The sequence below is a fragment of the Pelophylax lessonae genome (genome assembly GCF_965119305.1).
Source record: "Pelophylax lessonae genome assembly, chromosome: 11".
NCBI lineage: Eukaryota > Metazoa > Chordata > Amphibia > Anura > Ranidae > Pelophylax > Pelophylax lessonae.
Genome location: NC_138778.1, coordinates 31,605,102 through 31,631,508, shown reverse-complemented (window position 1 = coordinate 31,631,508; position 26,407 = coordinate 31,605,102). Strand labels below are relative to the sequence as shown.

Genomic DNA, 26,407 nt, shown 5'->3' with positions numbered 1-26,407 from the left:
TGTACAGAGTGCAGAGTTCAGAAGGGTGTTATGTACAGAGTGCAGAGTTCAGAAGGGTGTTATGTACAGAGTGTAGAGTTCAGGGCTATGCTATGTACTAAGAGCAGAGTTCAGGAGTGCGCTACGTACAGAGTGCAGAGTTCAGGAGGGCGCTACGTACAGAGTGCAGAGTTCAGGAGGGCGTTATGTACAGAGTGCAGAGTTCAGAAGGGCATTATGTACAAAGAGCAGAGTTCAGGAGTGCGCTATGTACAGAGTGCAGAGTTCAGGAGGGAATTATGTACAGAATGCAGGGTTCAGGAGGGCGTTACCTACATAGTGCAGAATTCAGGAGGGCATTACTTACAGAGTGCAGAGTTCAGGAGGACATTATGTGCAGAGTGCAGAGTTCAGGAGGACATTATGTGCAGAATTCAGTAGGGCGTTATGTACAGAGTGCCAAGTTCAGGAGGGCGTTATGTGTAGAGTTCAGGACTATGCTATATACAGAGTGCAGAGTTCAGGAGTGCGCTACGTATAGAGTGCAGGGTTCAGGAGGACGTTATGTGCAGAGTGCAGAGTTCAGGAGGGTGTTATGTGCAGAGTTCAGGAGGGCGTTATGTACGGAGTGCAGAGATCAGGAGAGCATTATGTACAGAGTGCAAGTTCAGGAGTGTGTTATGTACAGAGTGCATGGTTCAAGAGTGCATTTTGTGCAGAGTTCAGGACTGCGCTGTGTACACAGAGCAGAGTTCAGGAGTGCTCTATGTACAGAGTGCAGAGTTCAGGAGGGCGTTATGTGCAGAGTTCAGGACTATGCTATGTACAGAGTGCAGGGTTCAAGAGGGTGTTACGTAGAGTGCAGGGTTCAGGGGTGTGCTGTGTATGAAGAGTAGGGTTTAGGGGTGCACTGAGTTTGTAACCCCAACCTCCCCCCATGAAGCTTCCTTGCATCACTTTGACCTGCCTGGCCCGGCTCTAGTACCTCACTGTGTATTTTCAGGGAGATCATTCTTTCTCTTAGATCCTGGAGATCTGTCCCTGCTGTACCCTATCCGAAGCGCGTCCAGGAATCTGTTATAGGGCAACACTGTCCCTTATACACAGAAGGCTTCTGTATTTACAAGTGACGGCGGGGAGTGGGAGCAGAGGGTGGGAGTGGGAGGTTGCAGAATGAAGTTCCGGCCATGTTTCGGCTGTTAGGGTCACATGACAAGTCCTGGAGGGCCGCATTCGGCCCGCGGGCCTTGTGTTTGGCATACCTGCTTTAGAGTGTCATTACAATGTTACAACCTCTATTATAGTTTATAAAGTGAGAAGAAGTTTGGACCCCCTTCTATAATACAAATCTCAGCCCTTATACTGATATTTGCAGAGCACACATCCTATGGGAATCTGTGGAGTCAGCGCACTGACTGACACTGTCAATCCTCACTCAGTAAATGCAGAAGGGGGGAGGGGGACAATAGACTGCTGGAACGGATTCCAGTGCACAGCTAATGCCGCAATAAACACGGAAGCGCCTCGCGAAGCCTGATTGGCTGGCTGTCACTTTGAGGCGCTCTCATTGGATATGGCGCGCTGTGATCAGTGACGCGAGCGGCGTCCTTAGAGCAGCCGCTGCTGTGCCCATTGTGCCGGGTCCCGGGAGACATGGAGCTCCGCTTTACAGACGACCAATTCCAGGGGGCCTGGAGGGAGCTGGACGAGCCGATACTGTCCGGGGGATGGGAGCTCTTCACCGACACCATGGGCATCCAGATCTACCGGCTCTATGACCAGGTAAGGCGGGAGAGGGAGGAATTCCGCTCTCTATAGATGGAACAGCTTCATAAGTTCAATCATTATCAATGATAACATATACAGAACTCAATGTATGAGATAATCCTGCCCATACACCATACAATCTGATTGTACAATCTCCTGCATGTTCCATACATACATTACACTGTGATCTGAGCTCACCATACAATCTGATTGTACAATCTCCTGTATATTCTATACATACATTACACTGTGATCTGAGGTCACCATACAATCTGATTGTGCAATCTCCGGTATGTTCCCTATATACATTACACTGTGATCTGAGCTCACCATACAATCTGATTGTACAATCTCCTGTATATTCCATACATACATTACACTGTGATCTGAGCTTCCCATACAATCTGATTGTACAATCTCCTGTATGTTCCCTATATACATTACACTGTGATCTGAGCTTCCCATACAATCTGATTGTACAATCTCCGGTACGTTCCCTACATACATTACACTGTGATCTGAGGTCACCATACAATCTGATTGTACAATCTCCTGTATGTTCCATACATACATTACACTGTGATCTGAGGTCACCATACAATCTGATTGTACAATCTCCTGTATGTTCCATACATACATTACACTGTGATCTGAGGTCACCATATAATCTGATTGTACAATCTCCTGTATATTCCATACATACATTACACTGTGATCTGAGCTCACCATACACCATACAATCTGATTGTACCATCTCCTGTATGTTCCCTATACACATTACACTGTGATCTGAGTTTCCCATACAATCTGATTGTACAATCTCCTGTATGTTCCATACATTACACTGTGATCTGAGCTCACCATACAATCTGATTGTACAATCGCTGAGCTGTATGCAGAGATCAGGGGTTGTACAGTCGGTCTCCGGCAGTCACACTGCAGCTGCATGTAATGGAGGCAACATATCCAACATATCACCTCCTACCCACCTGCCAACCGTCCTCTGAAAAGCGATCGATGGAACGTTATCAGAGGGACAGCATGTTTTTACATACAGGACTTTTTTTCAGCGGGAACGTGGGGGGGGGGGGGAGGGGGCACTTCTAGCACCTCCGGCACTGATTGGGGCACTGGAGGTTCTATTGATCCTGGCTGCTAGGGGATCTATTGTCACTGGGGGATCTTATGTTGCTGGAGGGTCATTTGTTGCTTGGAGGGATCTACTGTTGAGAGAGGGGTCTATTGTTGTTGGCTGCTGGGGAATCTACTGTATTATTACATTGGGGGTCTATTGTTGCTGTGGGGGGGGTGATGTTGAGGTTCTATTCTTGCTGGGGGGCTCTATTAATGATGGAGGGGTCCATTGTTGCTCCATAGATCTATTGTTGCTTCAGTGATCTATTGTTGCTGGAGGGGTCTGCTGTTGCTTCAGGGATCTATTACTGCTGGAGGGAGTCTATTGTTGCTGGAGGGAGTCTATTGTTGCTGGAGGGAGTCTATTTTTGCTTCTGGGATCTATTATTGCAGGGGGTTCTATTGTTGCTTTAGCAATGTATTGTTACTGGAGGGGGGTCTATTGTTGCTCCAGGGATCTGTTGTTGCTGGAGGGGGGTCTATTATTGTTTCAGGGACCTATTGTTACTGGAGGGGGAGGGGTCTTTTGTTGCCTCAGGTATCTATTGTTGCTGTAGGGGGTCTATTGTTGCTTCAATGATCTATTGTTGCTTGGGGGTCTATTGTTGCTTCAAGATAACTATTGATGCTGGGGGATATATTGTTGCTTCAGGGATATATTGTTGCTGGGGGGTCTTTTGTTGCTTCAGGCATCTATTGTTGCTGGAGGGGGTCTATTGTTGCTGGGAGGTCTATTGTTGCTTCAAGGAGCTATTATTGCTGGAGGGTCTATTGTTGCTTCAGGGGCCTATTGTTCCTGGGGGGGGGGGGTACATGGTTGCTTCCGGGATCTGTTGTTGCTTGTTGGGGTCTATTTTTGCTTCTGGAATCTATTCTTGGTGGGGGGAGGGTATAGTGTTGCTTTAGAGATCTTTCGTTGCTGGTTGGGTCTATTGTTGCTCCAGGGATCTGTTGTTGCTGGGGATCTATTGTTGTTGGAGGGGGGTCTTTTGTTGCATCAGAGATCTATTGTTGCTGGAAGGGGTTCGATTGTTGGTTCAGAGATCTATTGTTGCTGGAAGGGGTTCTATTGTTGGTTCAGAGATCTATTGTTGCTGGGGGGGAATCTATTGTTCCTGACTGCAGAGGATCGTGCTGGGAGGTGAATAGGGGGCAGAGAGAAGGGGTGAAGCGGGGAGCACACTTCTTACATAGGTATTGTGGTTGAAAAAAGACACAAATCTACCCAGTTCAACCAATATAGAAAAGAAACACACACACAGAAATCAGGGATCGACCGATTATCGGCAAAGCCGATGTATCGGGGGCTGATCTGCACTTTCCCCGATATATCAGAATCGGCCCCTGAGGTTACCGATATTTCGGGAAAGTACTGCACCGGAGTGATGCCTGAAGCTAGAGGCACCATCCCGGTACCGGCGTCCATAGCCGACAGTCGGCTGACTTGTAATGACAACTGATGCGGCTGAGAAGTCACTCGGCTGTCATTACATGGAGTGGGAGGGGACGTCCCCCCCCCCCCCTTCCCGCCGACTGCCGCGGCTCGCCCAGGTCTCCTATCCCACCAGGAGACCCGAGCAACCAGCATGCACGGCCACCGAAGAGAAGACCCAATCAAAGCCACATTCGGCTCTGATTGGGTCTCCATGTAAAAACCCGGAAGTGATGTCATGACATCACTTCCGGGTACTCGGCGCCAAATTAAAAAAAAAAGACAGAATTCAAAACAGCCAAACTTGGCGTTTTGAATGCTTTTAATTGCAGAGGAGGGGTTTGGGGTCTTTTAGACCCCCAGATCCTTCCACAAGGAGTACCTGTCAAAAAAAATAAATAAATAAAAATATATATATATATATATATATATATATATATAATTATTTATTTTATTTTTACTATTTCTATTTATTTTTTTATTTTTTATAAACACTTTTTTATTCCTATTCTAAGTAATGTAAACATCCCTTGTAACAGAAATAAGGATGACAGGTCCTCTTTCTGAAGAGATCTGAGATAAAAAAAAAACCCAAATCTCATCTTTATCTTTAAAAGCAAAAGATCAAAAAAATATATATATATATATCTCATTTTTTTTTTTTTTTTTTTGATCGTTTGCTTTCTTTTTTTTTTTTTTTTTCCAGCCTGGACTGGAAGTGACCTCACTTTTATCATATGTTTATTTTTTTATACGAAAAAAGCTGGAATAGGCAGATTATAAATACTTTCAACATGTGAAAGGGGATTTGTACTCAGAGGACTATGAAAGCTTTTCATTGCTGACCTTTAAAAATACAGATTGCGTGTGCCTCTTTAAAAAGAATATATATATATATATATATATATATTATTATTTATTTTATTTTTACTATTTCCATTTATTTTTTTATATTTTTTAAACATTTTTTAATTCCTATTCTAAGTAATGTAAACATTCCTTGTAACAGAAATAAGGATGACAGGTCCTCTTTCTGAAGAGATCTGGGATCAAAAAAAAAAACCCAAATCTCATCTTTATCTTTCAAAGCAAAAGATCAAATATATATATATATATATAATTGTTTTTTTTTTTGTTTTTTTTTTGATCGTTCGCTTTCATTTTTTTTCCAGCCTTGACTGGAAGTGACCTCACGTTTATCATATGTTTATTATTTATAGGAAAAAAGTTGGAATAAGCAGATTATAAATACTTTCAACATGTGAAAGGGGATTTGTACTCAGTGGACTATGAAAGCTTTTCATTGCTGACCTTTAAAAATACAGATTGCGTGTGCCTCTTTAAAAAAAAAAAAAAAAATATATATATATATATATATATATATATATTATTTATTTCATTTTTATTTTTACTATTTCCATTTATTTTTTTATTTTTTTTAACATTTTTTAATTCCTATTCTAACTAATGTAAACATTCCTTGTAATAGAAATAAGGATGACAGGTCCTCTTTCTGAAGAGATCTGGGATAAAAAAAAAACCCAAATCTCATCTTTATCTTTAAAAGCAAAAGATCAAAAAAAAAATATATATATATATAATTTTTTTTTTTTTTTTGATCGTTCTGGAGGTGACCTCACTTTTATCATATGTTTATTTTTTATACGAAAAAAGTTGGAATAGGCAGATTATAAATACTTTCAACATGTGAAAGGGGATTTGTACTTTGTAGGATTATGAAAGCTTTTTATTGCTGACCTTTAAAAATACCGATTGCCTGGCTGGACCAGTATGCGGCAAGTGAGGTCAGGCCTTTATTATTTAGTATACTGGTTCCAGGTCATTGACTTAGAAAGTATTCCTAGGCGATTCCAACACCATGGACAGATAATGAGGGGTGAGGATGATTCTTGGTCAATGCTGTCCATGGTTTTGAAATAAAAATCATGAAACTGAAAAATGATCCCCGATCCAGCATGTCATAGACCGATCCCTTCATAGACCGATCCCTTCATAGACCGATCCCTCGCTTGTAGTTGGCCGAGACGTCTTACTGTAACCTTATTAAAGAATATATATTGATGGAATGTGAGGTATGTGATCTTAGAGAAGGATCTTAAAGTAGAACTATAGGCAAAACTTTTTTTTTTTTTTTTAATTTTGGATAAAGTAAAGGAGGGTTATACTCAATGTCAGACTTTTTTTTTTTTCTTTTTGCCATCTGTGTCCTACTGGGGAGACTTCCCTTCAATTCTTGTCTTATAGCAAAAACAGGAAGTGAGAGGAAATCCCTGGTTGTCACCAGAACTAGTGTCCCCATTGGAAGATCTCCCCTCTATTCCTGTTCTGGTGACAACCCAAAATCGGGGACTTTCTTTCACTTACATTTAGGTGTCAACTGTCACCAAGACAAATAGAGAGGTTAAATCTCTCTAATGGGAGCACAAACGGCAATAAAAACTTGACAGGGGATCTAATCCCTCCCAGCTCTCTCCAAAAACCAAAGAAAAAAAAATTGCCTTTATTTAAAATTATTTATTTAAAACTCTGGGTTGCACCTCCTAGCCCCAAGCTGCATCGTCTTTCCCATGGAGTCCCCCAAGCTGTATTTTATACTTTTTTTTTTTTATAACTTACCTGTAGGGATGCACAGACATATCTGCATTGTCGGCGTTTTGCCAATAGAAAAAAAAAAAGGTTCTGTTAATGGCATGCTTTACTGCAAAATCACGTCCTGTTGACTTCAATGCAAAATCGCGTCCCCTTGACTTCAATGCAAAATCGCGTCCCCTTGACTTCATTGCAAAATCGCGTCCCAGTGACTTCAATGCAAAATCGCGTCCCAGTGACTTCAATGCAAAATCGCATCCCAGTGACTTCAATGCAAAAATACCCCCTAATAACTTCAATGCAAAATCGCCTCCCATTGACTTTAATGTAAACAGGCCCCTTATTGACGTCAATGCAAAAAAGCCCCCTGTTGACTTCAATGCAAAAACTTCCCCTATTGACTTCAAAGTAAACCCCCCCCCCCCATTGACTTAAGTGCAAAAACCCCCCATATTGACTTTAATGCAAAATATTGTCCCATTGACTTCAATGCAAAATAGTGTCCCATTGACTTCAATGCAAAATTGTGTCCCATTGACTTCAGTGCAAGATTGTTTCCCATTTACTTCAATGCTAAATCGTATCCTATTGACTTCAATGCAAACCCCTCCTTATTGACTCCAATGCAAAAACACCTCCTATTGACTTAAATGCAAAAACCCCCCTATTGACTTCAATGCAAAATAGTGTCCCATTGACTTCAATGCAAAATCGCATACCATCGACTTTAATGCAAAATTGTGTCCCATTGACTTCAATGCAAAATTGTGTCCTATTGACTTCAATGCAAAATCGCCGCCTATTGACATCAAGGCAAAATCGCCTCCTATTGACTTCAATGCAAAAACGCCCCTGTTGACTTCAATGCAAAATCATGTCCCATTGACTTCAATGCAAAAATGCCCCCTTTTGACCTCAATGCAAAAATTCACCCTATTGACTTTAATGCAAAAATCGCCCCCTATTGGCTTCAATGCAAAATTTCCAGCCACATTAACTAAATTAAATTTTTCTTAATTTTTTTTGTTTAAACTGCACATTTCGGTTTTCGGCCAAGTATATCATAAATTTTGGTTTCAGTACTGGAATTTTCATTTCGGTGCTCCTATCTATCTATCTATCTATCTATCTATCTATCTATCTATCTATCTATCTATCTATCTATCTATCTATCTATCTATCTATCTATCTATCTATCTCATTTGTCTATTCTATTCTATCTATCTCATTTGTCTATTCTATTCTATCTATCTCATTTGTCTATCTCTTTTCTTTCCTCTCCTCTCCTCTCTATCTTAAAGCGGAGTTCCGGCCACAAAATCATGCCTGTAGATTTTATGGCATCCGCTTCCTTATCTTTACCTGAGCAAAAATTGGATATTCCCGGCCTTTTTTTTTACTTACCTTATTAGAGAGCATAATATACTCACCTTACCATCCACTTCCTCCTTCCTCGGCCGTGCGGCCCACGCCGTCACTTCCTGTCCCGCAATGCGTCCTGGGAGCTCTTACTCGTCGCTCCCAGGATGCAAAGGGCAGTGACGAAGGAGGCCGGCCGCTCCTCTCATCGCGTGATTTCCAAACAGGAAATGACGTGATGTTAGGCGGAGCACAGTGCGGACACTGCCGTCCCTATGGAAACAAACACTATGCCGATCGCATAGTACTGGGCATGCGCGAGATTTCGCGCTGGATTCACCGGCCTCCGCCCACTACAACCAGGAAGCAGGGCAGACATTTCCCCACAACGGACTCGGCGATCCAGGACAAAGATGGCGGCGCTCACAATAATTTTTATAAAGTAAGATTTCATGCTTGCAAACATATTATTACAATGTATGAAACAGGATTAGCGGATGTATAGAGGTCGATGGGTCACTGTTTGGGGGACATTAAAAAAAAAAAAAAAAAAAAAGGATTCTGTGGCCGGAACTCCGCTTTAAGTTTAAATAAGCTTTTCTTTGCATTATTTAGTTGATTTCATAAGCAAGAAACCTGTTGAATGAATTCAAGTATCATGTTTGGACAAAATTTTAAACCATTTGCTGACCAGTTCTAGGAAGGCGTCATATGATGTCCTCCCGTAATTGCGCTCACCATGTGCCCGCCACTCAGTGCCCACCAGTACCACCTATCAGTGCCCATCAATGCCGCCTATCAGTGCAGCCTAATCAGTGCCGCCTCATCAGTGCCCACCAATGCTGCCTCATCAGGGCATATCAGTAAAATTAAATTTGGGTACAGTGTTGCATGGCTGCACAATTGTCATTCAAAGGGTGACAGCGCTGAAAGGTAGAAATTGGCCTGGGCAGGAAGGGGGTGCCAAGTAGGCAAGTGGTTAAGGGCCTTATAACAAAATGAGTGGACTGAATAATGGCCTTATCAATTGCTCTGAAGAACAATTTTTCAGAATTTTGTGCAAAAATTCAAAAGAAAAAAATTGAAGCGTGTGATGCCGGCTTTAGTGTCAGATCAGTTCAATCAATGCTATTATTCCTCCATACAAGTCAATGTGAATGTATGGAAAATGTCCGGGTACACTGGCCCCAGGGCCTGCACTGGCCCCCTTGGTTGTGCCGTAGCATCCAGCGTTGGAGCCATCAGTGAAAGCCACACAGAACAGAGCCCGCCATATCAAAGGCGAAGTTCAGGTTAGGGAAGCACACCCTCTTGACTTATGCCGTGTCGATGTCCTATTTCTTGGGCTGTTCTTTCCTTTGAGGAACAAATATAGAGAAGGCAAACATTCGGGTCATCCTGGTGCGTGTGAAAGGGAAATGGGAGGGAAAGTAATGATTCAGTCCGAGTTCTCAAAGTCAGAGTCCTGTGACATATAGATCTGTAGCATTACGTAGGTGGTCTGCGGGCAAAACTTTGAAGTTATGTCTTTTTTTGAAGACACATGGGTATATTTTAATGGGAACACTGTGCAAAAGAACAAAAAGAGGGCGCACCGACCTTGTGCATTACCCAAATGGAGTTTATTAAAATGAAATAAGAGGAACTATACTCACAAACACAGAGGCGTAACTAGAACCTTCAGGGCCTTGGTGCAAGAAACCACGAAGGGTCCTCCGGCCCCCTTCCCTTCAAGCCTGGGGCTCTTCCCACTGATCTTGGGGCCCTTTACTCTTGTTGAAGGGCCCTTTATTACGGTCCTGCAGTGGGACCCTTTCACAAGTTCTGCAGTGGGCCCCCTTCCTGCCATCTAGGGGCCTCCCCACGGTGAAGGAATGCCAGGGCCCGGTCGCAAGTGTGACCTTTGCGATCCTGAAAATTCACCCACTGGTGTCTGTAGTTTTTTATTTTCTGGTATTTTATTTGTATTATTTTTTATCATCTTATTTTTTTACAATGCCACTGACTATGACTCTGTCCATTCAGAAAAGGAAGGAGCTGGTAAATTACATATTTACCGACCCCCTTACTGGTTCTCTATTGTGACACATCCCCTGCAGCAGCCGGCAGGAGAGGGAAGGGAGCACAGTGGGGGGGAGAGGGGGGCGAACTGTGGGGGGGGAGGGGGGGCAGCACAGTGGGGGGGGGGGGGGCAGGAGAGCACACAGGGGTCCAGAGACAGCAGAACACAATTGAACTGGATAGGAGGAGTGGCAGGTGCAGCATACAGAGGAACCAATCTCCTCCATTTTCCTCCTGCAGCTACTGGAGGAAAAAGGAGGACAGTGATTTAGCTACATGCTTCCCCCACTGCCCCTCCAAACCAGTGTACAGAGGAGCCGCACAGGCCCCCTGGAGCATGGGGCCCGGTTGCAATTGCAACCCCTGTAGCTACACCACTGTCTTGAACCCCACACTAGTATGCCGCAACTGTGTGCATTGCATAGATGACATCCTTCAAGTTTATGCAGTTCATTTGGCACCAAAGTATAGGGCTCCTTCAAAGATGTCCATGTTACTACACACACATACATACATACATACATACATACATACATACATACACACACACATACATACATACATACATACATACATACACACATACACACATACATACACACACATACATACATACATACATACACACACACACATACATACATACATACATACACACACACACATACATACACATACATACATACACACACACACATACATACATACATACATACATACATACACACACATACATACATACATACATACATACATACATACATACATACATACACACACATACATACATACATACATACACACACACACATACATACATACATACACATACATACATACACACACACACACATACATACATACATACACACATACACACATACATACACACACATACATACAAACATAAATGCACATACATACAGAAAGCCTTTGTAAAAACGGCAGAGAGAGGACTGTACCTTCCTGTAACTTCCTGCCGGACGCGTATTGCACTGTAGGGGGAGGCAGAGAGCACAGCACACACTCTGCTTTCACTTTCCATTGTTTCCAATGTGAAATCAGCTCCGTCGGGAGGATCGGGGAGCTCGGTCTTAGCTGCGCTTGCCGCTCCTCCTCTCTATACATACAGGGGGCCCTCTCAGGCCCCTTGCAGCATGGGGCCCGGTCGCCATGGCAACCCCTGTAAGTTCGCTCCTGCCAAAATCCCTCCTGAGATGTGTGCAAACCTGGTCACCAACTACAAGAAATGTCTTACCTCTGTGCTTGCCAACAAGGGTTTCTCCACTATGTACTAAGTCATGTCTTGCTTGGGGATCGAATACTTATCTTACTCACTGAACTGCAACTTTATTCATAGCATTTTGTTTTATGCAGGTTTTTTTTTTTTCTGGATTTTTTGTTGATATTTTGTCTCTATCATTTAAAATACACCTATGATAAAAAAAATGATAGACCCTTTTTTCATTGTAGGTGGGCAAACTTACAAAATCTGCAAGGGATCAAATAATTATTTTCTCCACTGTAAAGGTGAACTAAAGCCTAGTACACACTATAATTAATTTTTTTCAACCCAGCGGGCTGAATGAAAAAAAAAACCGAAGAACTCAGGAGGAGCTGCTGTACTAACTATGTAATGTTAGTACAGCGATCTACCCCACTTAGCTATTGTTTTCTGACAGGGGGACAGCCCCCCCCCCCCCGGCAGAACACCCCCGTTAGTGTTTTCAGCCATTGGCAGAGAGCGCTGATCGGATGCCGATCGGCAGACATTTTTTGGTCATGCCCCTTTGACAGAAGCTGGCTGAATGGCCGGCTTCTGTTGGATCGATTGCCGTACGCACGGGCCAAATGTCATCTGGTTTCTATTGAACCGGCTGATGCCTCCTGATATTCAACTTAGCCCTTTAAACTACATTGAGGAAGGATAAGTAGATTGTGCATGTATTTCTATAACTATCTCTCTGGTCGCTCGCAGTGCTATGACGCATTGTTCCAAAACTTGACAATAGGTTCTAATCAAGCAACAGATAAGTCGTTTACATAAGAGGAAACTCTTTTGGAAGAGGAAAAAAAGTGAAATGGAGAAAGTGATTCCCACACTGCTTAATGCTTTTCTGTCCTGATAAATTTCACCAAACCATGTTTTCCCAAAGACCTGGCCCAACAATTTTTTCATGACTATACTGTGTATATAGAGATCAAAATTCACTCTTTTGAATGTAAATCTGACATTAAAATGTTAGTATAATACAGGGCTTGACAAACCCCAGGCGCCAGGTCACCATTGCGACCAGAAGTGTGGACCTTGTGCCTGGGCCGCTTCCCGAATGTCCCCCACACCCCGCGTTCACCTCCCCACTATGTATCCCAGGCACCACTTGCTTGCCCATATGCGGGCCCAGGACCAGCATAGCTGGTGCCACCGGGTAGAAGGGGAGAGAGGAGAGCTCCCCTTCTAATTGACCCGAAAGTGACATGTGATGTAATTTCTGGGTCCCTGTTGACAGTTTTCCCGGCCATCGGGGAAAGAATGTAATGCAGTGTGATGTGCATTGCATTACATTCAGTGGAGCACAGGGGAGACATGCGGGTTCCTTTAGACCCTGGATGTCTCATTAAAGCGGAGTTCCGGGCACAAAAACATTTTTTCAATGAACATACGCCCGGGACAGTCAGGGCTACTACATTCCACAATGGCTAGCCTCTGATCTGTCCTGGTTCGCACTTACCTGCAAGAAGAAATACTCACTTATAAAATTTCTTCTCCAGCGTTGCCATCTCTGTTGTGGGCAGCTGAAGCCAGCGCGATCCTCTTCTGCGTCCTCTTCCACGTCTTCTTCTCCCAGAATGCGCCTGCACCGGCCCCTCTCGTCACTTCCGGTACGGCGCCGCATTCCTCCACAGCTTCTGGGCATGCCCAGAAGCTGTTTAGCAAGGAATGCGGCGTCGCATCGGAAGTGACGAGCGGGGCCGGTGCCGTCGCATTGATTCCTGGGAGCGATGGCGTTCAGCTCCCAGGAATCATTGCAAACCGGAAGTGACGGCGCAGGCCGCGGCCACAGAGGGAGGAAGTGGAAAATAGGTGAGTATTTCTTTCTACAATTACAAGGTAAGTAAAAAAAAAAAAAAATAATCCTGACTATCCAAATCCTTTTCAGGTGAAGAAGAGCAAGCGGATGGCCACAAAATCGATTAGGTCGATTTTGTGCCCAGAACTCCACTTTAAAGAGAACCTAGTAGATACATATTCGCCAGCACACCAAGGATCTTGCAAAAGCAGTCCAAAAAACTTTATTCAAGATAAGATCAAATCAGAAAAATATAGTGCAACCTTTCGGAGCCGCACAGGACCCCTTCGTCACGCATGTGCATCACATGCCTGACGAAGGGGTCCTGTGGGGCTCCGAAACGTTGCACTATATTTTTCTGATGTGATCTTATCTTGAATAACGTTTTTTGGACTGCTTTTGCAAGATCCTTGGTGTGCTGACGAATATGTATCTACTTGTAACTAATCCAGTTGCCAACTGGTGATCGCTTCAGCACCCAGTACACACGAGCCTGCAAACCAGGAAGGTGTGCGATAGGAATATGAACTATATCATTAAAGAGAACCTGTCGCCAAAAGAAATCATCATGTAGGAGACTTTTTTCCCCTATGTCATGAAAAAAAAGTAAAAAAAAAAATTTTTTATTTAAAGATTTAAATAATTTTAATAAAAAAAAATTACAGTTATACCCAAGCACAAATCCCCCCCCCCCAAAAGAAATGTAGCCCCGCCCCCCGACCCCAACATATACACACGTACAAACGTAAATGCACGCAGCGGGGCGCCTACGCTTAAAAAATGTGATATCGATAAATAGGTTTCATATCGTCACGCACGCCGGAATGAGAGCAAAGTTTCTAGCACCAGACCTCCTGAGTATTGCTAAACCCTAGAAACCTTGTGTGCTGTTGTTGACCTCTCCAAAAAATTGAAGATCAATAGGATCCGGTAAGCAGGCTTCCCCCCCCCCCCACCCCCACTCACACTGGTGACGAGTGTGCATGCACATCCTTTTTCACAGAAGACGGTGTGGGGATTTTCTTGCCATCATTTTATATGTGGACTCTTATGTGACCTTTTAATAGAGATTTTTGAATATTGAGTTAGCGCTGCACCATCTCTGTATTGTGTATGCTTAAAAATGTTGTCATAGCTCTCTGTTGTCTTAGAAGAACTCTCTACTTTCTAAAGGACAACTTCACTTTTAACCACTTCAGCTCCGGAAGTTTTTACCCCCTTAATGACCAGGCCATTTTTTGCGATTCGGGACTGCGTTACTATAATGAAAAATTGCGCGGTCATGCGACGCTGAACCCAAATAAAATTGAAGTCCTTTTTTTTTTCTCACAAACAGAGCTTTCTTTTGGTGGTATTTGATCACCTCTGCGATTTTTAGATTTTGCACTATAAACAAAAAAAGAATGTCAATTTTGAAAACACACCATATTTTTTACTTTCTGTTATAAAACATTCCCAATAACATTTTTAAAAAAATCTAATTTTTTTTATCAATTTGTATTCTGCTACATATTTTTGGTAAAAAAAAAAAAAAAAATCCCAAAAAGCGCATTTTAATTGGTTTGCGCAAAAGTTATAGCGTTTACAAACTACGGGATAGATTTTTGGACTTTTTATTTATTTATTTTTTTATTAGTAATGGCGGCGTTCAGCGATCTTTAGCAGGACTGCGGAGGACAGATCGGGCCCCTAACTGACATTTTTGACACTTGTTGGGGATCAGTGACACTAATACAGTAATCAGTGCTAAATAATATGCACTGTTACTGTATAAATGACACTGGCAGGGAAGTGGTTAACACTGGGGGTGATCAAAGGGGTTAATGTATGCCTGTTAGTGCTTACTCACTGTGGGGGGGGGGGGGGGGTCTGTGACAGGCACAGAGAGAATGTGGTTTTAGCTTAGCTGAAACTCCTGATTTCTCCCTGCCTGTGTGACAGAAGACCCTCCTGCTTTGTTTACATAAGCAGGTGGGTCTTCTGTCAGTTTCTCTGACGATCGCGGGAGGCCGGCGGCAATCACCGCCTCCCACTGTGCCGAGACGTGTGCACAAAATCACGTCGATTTACGTGATTTTGCGCAGCCAAGCCGCCCTGCCACAGTATATTTGCGTGGGGCAGTCGGCAAGCGGTTAATGAAGGCCATTAGTGAAGCCCAAGAAGTAAGATGCTAGCAGCATAAGGGATACAAATAATCAATGCTAATCGAAAGAATGAAGTTCCACTTTAAGGTGAGCTGTCCCGTCCTGTTTCTACTGGGCATAGGGGTTCACTCTTCCTGGGTATTTCTATAGCTCAGTACATATTCATCTTGATGGTTGGGGTCTGCCATGTGCAAGGCTTTTTTTCTCAGATAGTGAGTGCAGGAACGCCCCCTTCTGAGTCACCCCTTGTCTCTGCCCCTTACCCACCCCCTAGCACATCCCTTGGTCTCACCCCCTACCCACCTCCCAGTACCGCCCCTTATAGAGAACACAGACCCAAGTATCATTCTGTGGTGCTAAGTCATTTGGATTGAACTTGTTCTTTTTAACAAGAAAAGCAGCAAAATAGATCACCAGCAGCCAGCAACAATAGACCATCAGAAACAAGAGATCACCTATACAACAATGCCTCCCCCCCCCACAACAAAATACCACCCCAGCAGCAATAGATCCACCCCAGCGACAATAGACCACCAGAAACAACATTAAATTCTCCAGCAGCCAGCAACAATAGACCTATCTCTCAACAATAGATCCCTTCTAGCAACAACTAACTCCCCAGAAATATAAGATCCCTCCCAGCAACAATAGATCCTCCTCCAGCAACAACAGACCCCATGCAAAAATAGATCCCCACAGGTGGCAATGGATCTCCCAGGGGCCATCATCAATAGACCGTCCAGCACACCCCAGCACCCCTTGCACTTAAATACATTCAGTGTTGGAGGTGTGGGAACTGCGTTCCCCCTGAAAAAAAGCCCTGGCCATGCGTACAACCATCAGAATGAATGGACCGAGCTTCTGGCGTTCACTAAAAGTGAAAAGCTCCTTTAATGCTCTTTGCACTCCATGTAAATCAGGCCAGTCATGAAGCACAATCTGGGTTGTTACACATTGGACCTGAGTTGAATACTTTCACATTGTCCAATCACCGATATGGCATTCTCATCCTCCTTTTACCTCTGCTCTAGATTCCAATCATAAGCTCCTTGTGGAAAGCTGTCATTACCTACTTATTGCATGACAAGGGTATTTAGCGTTTTCTTATGCTTTGTAAAACAATGATATTTGTTGCAACAGACTCTTTGTTATAGGAAGATGTGGAAAACAATATCCTCTAAGCTTCTTAAAATGGTTGTAAACCTCAGACATGAAATATGAACAAAGCATATCCCTCTATAGTGTGTACTTGTCTCAATTAAGGGCACTAAGGAGTTGATTTACTAAAGGCAAATAGACTGTGCACTTTGCAAAGTGCAGTTGCTCAGGAGCTTAGTAAATGAGGTAAAGCTTCACTTTGCAAAGAATACCCAACACTTGCAAGGAAAATAAAAAAATAAAAAATGCATTTTTGCTTGCGCATGATTGGATGATGGAAGTGGAGCAACTGCCCTTGCAGAGTGCAACTGCAATTTGCCTTTAGTAAATCAACCCCTAAGTACAGTGGCGGCCCGTCCATTGGGGGCTCAGTGCCCCCCCTATCCATGCGTCTGGCCCCCCTAATCTACATGCAGGGCGCCGGACACATGGATTCCAATGAGGTTTTTTTTTTTTTTTTTGAAGCACGTGATTAGAGCCAGAAGCTCCAATAGGCTTCAAAAAAGTGTGGGCTCGGGGCACAGACCACTGCGCCCTGAGCCCACCCAGTTGTTTGACAATAGCGAATATTCGCTATCACCACACTGATTCTCCTCCTGGTCAATCAGGAAGCGGGTCATTAAACCCATTTCCCAATCGGCCGAAAGGAGAAGCCATGCTATTGGCCAAGGAGTAAGGAGATGCAGGGGAAGCCCATGGAAGGAGGGGAAAACCCCTGCCACCGCCGCTGCCTGCCCAGAGCGAGTGAGACGGCGACCGGGGGGGTTAGGTCTGTGGGCTGGAGCTGGTGTGGTCCGGTGGGGTAGGGTATGGTCCATTTGCCGCCCCTTCCCCCCCAGCCCATGGAGCACCAATAAGTGTAATTTCTGTCTGCTGCTTCATTCCTCTGCTATCAGCATAATTCACTTCTGACAATTTTTCCTGACACCAAGAGAAAAATGGTGAGATGGAGCTGCAGGCGCACGTCCGTTGTACAGTTACGTTGTTTCACGCAGGACGGGCTGCCTGCCGCAGTAAATCTGCGGCAGGCGGTCCTTAAGTGGTTAAGGGAATAAAACAGGTGGAGAGGAAGCAAAGTAACAAAGAGACTGACCCAAGCTCTACCGCTATGTAGTACGAATATATGAGCAGGGTGTGGCTGAAATTATTCACTGTGAGCCTGCGTCCTAGCATCATGCTAGGATGAAGGCTTAGGACGAAACGCGTCAGTTTTTATGGCTTTTGCTATTGCTGTAATGCTCATATAAAGATTTATAATAATGAAGCTATCGATCTGCTGGCTTGCATTTGTTATGGACTCACAGTGAGGAAGCAAACTTCTCTGATAAGAGACGCATCAACTTTCAGAGGCACAACAGTGTTGCCGCAAAGGGTTGTTTACAAAAGACTAATAGACTGTGCACTTTTCAAGTGTAGTTGCACTCTTCAAGGGCATTTGCTCCAGAGCTTAGTAAAGGAGGGGAAGCGCCTGACTTCCATCATCCAATCGAACGCTTGCAAAAATGCTGTTTTTTTTATTTTTCCTTATATGTGATTGGTTATTTTTTTTTTTTTTAAATGTGAAGCTTTACCTCATATACTAAACTCTGGAGAAAATGCCACTGGAAGGGTGCAACTGCACTTGCAAAGTGAACAGTGTATTTGCCTTTTAACCGGTTGCCGACTGCTTACCACATGTATACTGCGGCAGTGTGGCTCTCCCAGGCAAACCGACGTAGGGCTACGTCAGTCGCTCCCCTGCAGCTAGGGGGCGAGCGCGCGCCGGTGGCGGTGCGCTCCTGCCTCCGCTCGTCAGCGGGGACTCTGATGCACGGGTCTGATTGCCGCCTGACACCTGCGATCGCTCCCCACCGAGAGAGAAGAACAGTCAGCTGTTGTAAACACAGCTGACCGTTCTTCTCCCTGGAATGATCACAGAGTGCTTGTGATCCTTCTATATAGGATCACAGGTGTCTATGGTGATTCCACGAGCCCCACCCCCCACAGTTAGAAACACGCCCCTAGGTACACATTTATCCCCTGGATCACCCATACTGTTAACCCCTTCCCTGCCAGTGTCATTATTACAGTAAGGCTGGCCATACACATACAATTTTCTTGTTCAACTTTCCTTTAGATTTACCAAAACCATGTAATATAGGGTCAAACCTAAACACTTTCAATTTGTATGCAGTCCAGCAGGCCCTTGCACTACATAGTTTAAGGTAAATCTAAAGGAAATTGAATAAGAAAATTGTATAGTGTATGGCCAGCCTAACAGTGCATATATTTAGCACTGATTACTGTAGTAATATCACTGGTCCCCCCAAAAGTGTTAAAAATGTCAGTTAGGGGCCCGATCTGTCCTCCTCAATGCCGCAGTCCTGCTAAAAATCGCAGATTGCCACCATTACTAGTAAAAAAAAAACAAAAAAAAACAATAAAAATGATATAAATCTTTCCTGTAGTTAGTATACACAATAACTTTTGCGCAAACCAATCAAAATACGCTTATTGCGACTTTTCTTTTTTTTTTTTTACCAAAAACATGTAGCAGAAAACAAATTGGCCTAAAATGTTAAAACATTTTGATTTTTGATTTTTTTTTTTTTGAGAATGTCATATAGCAGAATGTGAAAAATATTGTTTTTTTTTTTCAGAATTGTCGCTCTTTTTTTGTTTATAGTGCAAAAAAAATAAAAATCGCACAGGTGATCAAATACCACCAAAAGAAAGCTCTATTAGTGGGGAAAAAAAGGACATCAATTTTATTTAGGTACAGCGTCGCACGACCGCGCAATCGTCCATTAAAGTAACGCAGTGCAGAATCGCTAAATATGGCCTGATCATTAAGGGGGAAAATCTTCCGGTCCAGAAGTGTTTAATAAATTAACCCCACAGCCTCAAAGGAAACCTTTTCCGAGAGAAATATGCAGCTCAGTAAAGCCTTCTTAAAGCAGAAGGTATTCACGTCTTGTTCCTTCACAAATCCCAAAAATAAGAGGATTATTCCTTATTCCAGGGAGTGAACGGAACTATGCCAATCACCCCCACTGGCCAGATGCCCATTCAGAACCACTGGTGTATAATGCAAATATAGCCTAAACTTAGGGGGCCATATTACAAATTGCATTCAGCTGTTTCAAGCAGAGCTGCACAATTCTGGATAAAATGAGAATCAAAATTTTTTTTTTTGCTTGGAATAAAGATCATGATTCTGAAGAATTTTTTTTTTTTTTTAAGATTTACAACCCCTGAACATTATTTGATCAAACAAGATGGCAATAAAATAAGGCATATATTACTCTTTGCTTCAATCATGTTCAAAGAAATGTAATGAAAAATACATTTTTCATGTAAAAATAAAATAAGACCTATATTACTCTTTTGCTTCAATCATATTCAAAGAAATGTAATGAAAAATAATGTAATGTGTAAAGAAATAAAAAAAAATAAAAAAAATTCCATTTAAGTTTCATATTAGGGTCTTTTTTTTTTTTTTTTTTAGTACTCGCTGATACCAATTACAGATATCTACCGCAACTTTTTGCTTACACTTCAGCTGTCAGCAATGGTACAAAACATTGAAAAGTTATTTTACAAATGAAAAATATTTAGTTTTTTTTGATTTTGCGTTTTTTTTTTCAATGTAAAACGTTTAAATATACAGGTATGTTAAGCCCCCGTTCACACTAGGGAGACCAGTGAGGCGACCTGGTCGCCTCACAGGTCGCCGCAGGTCGCCTTCCATAGGGAAGCTGCGGACCCGTTCTAATAGGAGCGACACAAGTCGCTCCGACCTAGAAAAAGGGTCCGGAGCTTCTTTGGGGCGACCCGGAAGCGACCGCCATAGACTTCAATGTTATGAAGTCCGTGGCGGCCGCTCCGAGGTCGCGGCGCGCTGCTCGCACCGCAATCTCGGAGGTCGCCACCCGAAGTCGGATCGCCCCTATGTGAACGGGAGCTAAAGGTGTAAAAATATTAATGAACAAAGCAAACAAAAAAGTTTTGTTATTAGTTTCAAAAATAAAAGTAGATTAAAAAAAAAATCAGCAGGAAAATAATAATTAAATGGAGAAGAGAATAGAGGATTTATTAAGGCTGATTAGAGTAAATTAAGGGTTAATATGGGGTTAAACAGAGGAGCAATTTAATAAAAAAAAAATCCCAAGAAAACAAAAAAAAAAACATTTATTTATTTTTTATTTTTTTTTACTAAACAAGATTGCTTTAGACCAGGCATGTCCAATCTGCGGCCCGAAACCGCAGGCAATGCGGCCCACTGCCTCCTGACAATTTTTTTATTTTTTTTTGCTGGGGAGGAAAGAAGGCGAGTGGGGGGCATGGCCACAGCGGCTTCCAACTAACTGTAGGCAGAGGCTGCCTCGGAGGGGATCATCCACTGGTTGTGTTAAATTAGTGCTGGGGGGGGGGGGGTGTAGCAGCGCGGGAAGGGCACGGCAGCGTTTTATTACTTATATACCTTAACTATAGTATATATTTTATATGCGGCCCGAGAAAATTTCTCTACACTCAATGTGGCCCAGAGAAGCCAAAAGGTTGGACACCCATGCTTTAGACCCTGACAAGTCGCGCTCCATTCTGTGCAATGTAACCGTTCTAATCAGAGCAACTCAAGTCGACTTAGAAAAGGGTTCCTGCACTACTTCTGGGCGAAGTCGGAGCGACTTGCTTTGACTTCTATTATGAGAAGTAATTTGCAAGCCGCAATGAAGTCGTGCTGCACAGGCGACTTTAAAGTCGGGGCGACTTTGAGTCGCTCTGGTGTGAACCGGCTCTTAAACTGACTTAATTTGCAGACTGAAGTTCATCCATTTGATCTGTAAATGAACAGAAAGATACAATGTTTCTTTTTATCTCTATTTCAGTGCTAAGCAATGTTGTTGATAAACATTGCCGAGTGCTTTTTTTAATTTATTTTTTGACTGCTGTGAGCAGGGACCTGTCCTGCACTTATTACAATGCTTAATTAAGGTTGTGTGGGTGGGGGGGGGGGGGGTGTTGAATCGAGATTGTGATCTTTAATGATTAACCATGAAGCTCTAGTATCAAGCCATCATCCGTGCAGTGTATGGAAACCATGACTGTTATGGAATAGAGCTTGGTAGTCATTTCTGTAACTACTATTTGCTTGGCTGTCATGCGGACACTGTATTTTCTTTTGAGTCACTAACGTGGAACAAGTCTGCTTTTCCTGATCTGGACATTTGTTCCCGTTCTGTTATAGAAAGAACTGCAGCCAATGAGCCAGCTTGAGAGCCAGGCCCGGAAAGTTTTAGGAGGAGGCGAGCAACGTCAGCTTCCACATAGTCTTTAATATAATACATCTTTTTTTTTTTTTTATATTCCTAATAGAGCTGCACGATTCTGGCCAAAATGAGAATCACGATTTTTTAGCTTGGAATAAAGATCACGATTCTCTCACGATTCTCTGTGTAACAAAAATAAATTGGGATAACTTTACTGTTACGTTTTTTTTTTTTTATTCATTAAAGTCTATTAATTGCGTTTGAAAGACTGCTACGCTAATACAGTGTGACATAAAATATTACAACAATCGCCATTTTATTCTGTAGGGTCTCTGCTAAAAAAATATATAAAATGTTTGGGGGTTCTAAGTACTTTTCTAGCAAAAAAAACTGATTTTAACTTGCAAGCAACAAGTGTCAGAAAAAGGTCTAGTCTTTAAGAGGTTAAACTTCCTTTCTCCCTGGCAGAGGAAAGGAAAAGATACAATGTAATCATTTTGTTTATAGTTACTGGGAGACTTGCTGATAGGCGTTTGTGGGGAGGCTTTTTTTTTTTATTCCACAGCTGTTCTCTCTGCTTCCTATGCAAAGAATCGAGCATATGTCAGGTTTAGATTGTCAGGGGGGGTGAATCGAGATCGCGATTTTCATACGATTAATCGTGCAGCTCTAATTCCTAATCATATTTTATAATTTCATAGTATGTAAGATATTTAGGAATATAAGACAGTAATTTAATATAATACAAACAGTTCAATTTGGATCATGCCACTCTATTATCATTACTTTCAGTAACAATTCTCTTTATATTATTATTTATCTTATGACTTTATATTAATTTTAAATCGCTTGTATACCGCTGGATGTTTTTTTTCCCCCTGCAAGGTAAAGTCATAATGTGCTAGTATGCATACATAGTACCCTCTCTTCCAGGATCCAGCGATCTTCCTAGCGGTAACCCGAGTGTGGCTCGAGGTTACCACTTTTGGCACTGAAATTTAATCTCGAGCCACACTCGGGAATACCGCTAGGATGGTTAACAGTTAGACAGAGGTTCTTTTCATTAAATTCTGTGCCCCTCCTTCTCCAAGCGTACCTTTGCTCATTCCAGCCAAAAAGTTCAATTTTAACCTCATCGGTCCACAGAACTTGTTTCCAAAATGCATCAGGCTTGTCTATATGTTCATTTGCAAAGTTCAAACGCTGATTTTTATGGTGAGGACGTAGAAGAGGTTTTCTTCTGATGACTCTTCCATGAAGACCATATTTGTACAAGTATCTTTTTATAGTGGAATAGTGTACCACAACTCCAGTGTCTGCCAGATCTTTCTGGAGGGATCGTGCAGTCAAACGTGGGTTTTGAATTGTTTTTCTCACAATCCTGCGAGCTGTTCTGTCTGATATTTTTCTTGGTCTTCCAGATCTTGCTTTAACTTCCACTGTTCCTGATGACTGCCATTTCTTAATTACATTCCGAACAGAGGATATTGACATCTGAAAACGCTTTTCTGTCTTCTTATAGCCTTCTCCAGCTTTGTGAGCGTCAACTATTTTCAGTTTCAGTTTTCTAGACAACTGCTTAGAACAGGGGTGTCAAACTCAATTTAATCGTGAGCCGCATCAGCATTATGATTGCCGTCAAAAGGGCCGGTTGTATCTGTAAGACTAGATGTGAAGAGCATCCCCTACCCTTACATAAGACGTGAAGAGCCTCTCAACCATCAAAAGTTGAGTCCCCCACCCTCCCTTACATCACAGTGCACCTCCCTTACCTTGTGGTGCTGCTGGGAAGAAGCTGGAGGCATTGCTGGAAAGCAGAAAGTATAAGGACTGGAGCTCTCCTGCAGCTACAGGAGAGGTGCGAGGGCCACATAAAATGGCCTGGAGGGCCGGATTCGGCCCGCGGGCCTTGTGTTTGACACCTGTGGCTTAGAAGATCCCATGGTGCTGATTGTTGGGGCAAGGTCAGATGAGTCTGGGCATTTAAAACCTTTGAAATTGACATCACCTGGTCCCAGACGATGATTGAGAACAATCCATGACACTGGCAGGTCTCAGCCTTGCAAAGGGGGCAGTGCATGCTATAAATTCTGCAGGGTGCTTAAACTTTTGCAGACGCCATTTTTTTGTTTTCTGTAATCTTGAAAGTGTCAATGATGGAAATAAAATCTAACTTTTGTTGACATATTATAAGAATATCTAATCTGTAAATTGATGCCTTTTGGAGATTTTTTCATCTTTCCTTGGCTTCTTTATGCACATTAATACAAATTTTTACCTGGGGTGCCCAAACTTTCGTTCACCACTGTATATGTGTATATATATATATATATATATATATACTGTGTATATATATCCCAAAATAAAAACCACAGAGGTGATCAAATGCCACCAAAATAAAGCTCTATTTGTGGGGAAAAAAAGGACACACATTGTATTTGGGTACCGCGTCGCACAACCGTGCAATTGTCATTTAAAATAACACAGTTGCGTATCGCAAAAGATGGCCTGGCCAGGAGGGGGGGGGGGGGTTAAATCTTCCAGAGCTAAAGTGGTTAATGCATGGCATGTTTTATTTAAATGTTTTTGTACAAAAAAAAGTTCAGCTGCTCTTTAAATACACAATTAAAGCACATACAGTATATAGTGTGTGTGTGTGTGTGTGTGTGTGTGTGTGTGTGTGACAATTCTGCCTACAACAAAAAAGAAACATCCTGGTGAACCAGTTGATGTTCACAGTTACCCATTCACCTTGATCTGCCACCAATCTCAAACCTAGCATTATGATTTCCTTATCTTTACTAATGAGACTTTTCCCTTTTGTGCATTACAGCAAACAGGCCTGTATGAATATAAAATATATGGCGGTCTGGCTGACTGTCCTGCAGACCTGTGTGCAGACGTCTACATGGACCTGAACTACAGAAAGCAATGGGACACAAATGTGAAAGGTTTGTACAACGCTGGCTTTAGAGGCCACATTCTGAGATTAGAACACTGTTGGGCACTTTACCAATTTTACAGAAAAATATGAGGGCAGGATCCCACCTCTGTGGAAGGGTCCCTTCACCTGCAGTTCACCACTTTGGACTGAACTGAACATACTCTTAAACGGCTAAGGACAGGGCCGGCCCTACCATGGGTCCTGCTTGGTTCATTGAACCCAGAAGGCACTTTGAGAGGGGCAGCGCCCTGTAAAAAGGCTGCCCAACACGCCTACTCATAGTTGCCGGGTGCTCACACAGTCTAACACCAGCTGTTAATCACCCGGGCACACATAAAGAGCTCATGTGTGTGTGCTGCCGGTGATGGGGTACCCACAAGAGACATGGATCAATGAAAGATCCCTTCCCCACCGACTCCGCCAGCAGCTGGTGTTCGGGTCAATTTGCAAGGCTTGCATTTCTATTGGGTGGAACTGGAGAAGGGGGTGTGGCCAGTCTCACGCCCAGTTCACCTTTTTCTGCTTTGGTGCATGCGTGAGGCTAGGCACTGAAGGAGCACTGAGAGAAAGCAACAGAGAGGTAATATAAGTTGAAAAGACAAAAATATATCTCCTGCGCTCAAATGTTACGAGAAAAACAAAGAGGCGGTGGCTAAATAGTTGGCATCTAACGTCTTGCTGCCCTCTCAGGATGATGGGTATCCACACAAACTGAAAGCATAAAAAAACGAGAGAAGGGCGCACCGACCTAGTGCAATACCATAAAAGATTTATTGGGAATGGTTAAAAACCACAACATACATTATACTCTAGTTAGTCCTATCTATATGGACATTTTCAAGTTTGCTTGTCACTATTAAGGAATTTGGTCCTGAGGTCTCTGGATAGCCGACGGAATTCTTTGGTTCTATGCTTATATACAGCATACTTTTGTGATTATAATGTATGTTGTGGTTTTTAACCATTCCCAATAAATCTTTTATGGTATTGCACTAGGACGGTGCGCCCTTCTCTCGTTTTTTAATGCTTTCAGGTAATATAAGTTGGTTCGGTGTGACAGGATTCAAAGGGTGTCCATCAATTTTATTTTATTTTTTGTAATGGCTGCTGATCTACTGGATGGCCAAATGTTGTATAACCTGTCATGCTCAAAAATCACTACAGCCCTTGCTTGCCATTATACTACCCTAACCTACCCCTATACTACACTAGCCCACTCCTATACTACCCTAGCCTGTCTATATACTACCCGAGCCTGTCTATTTACTACCCTAACCTGCCCGTATACTGCCCTACTTTGTCTATATACTACCCTAGCCTGTCCCTATTCTGCCCTAGCCTGTTCATATACTACCCTAGCCTGTCTTTAAACTGCCCTACCCTGTGTTTATACTACCCTAGCCTGTCGCTGTACTGCCCTCGCCTGTCCCTATACTGCCCTAGCCTGTCCCTATGCTGCTCTAGCTTGTCCCTATACTGCCCTAGCCTGTCCCTATGCT

The 26,407-nt window shown here is 42.9% G+C and overlaps 1 protein-coding gene across 1 annotated transcript in view; it reads left to right on the top strand.

Annotated features, from left to right (window-relative positions):
* Nucleotides 1-1,618: 1,618 nt before the first annotated feature.
* The window catches only part of PCTP (phosphatidylcholine transfer protein), a 52,906-nt gene continuing 28,117 nt past the window's right edge, over nt 1,619-26,407 (top strand). Inside the window, exons 1-2 of the mRNA XM_082271760.1 lie at nt 1,619-1,761; nt 24,798-24,915. Of these exons, the coding sequence (XP_082127886.1) occupies nt 1,633-1,761; nt 24,798-24,915 (247 nt within the window). The 5' untranslated portion in view covers nt 1,619-1,632. The remainder of the gene's footprint in view (nt 1,762-24,797; nt 24,916-26,407) is intronic.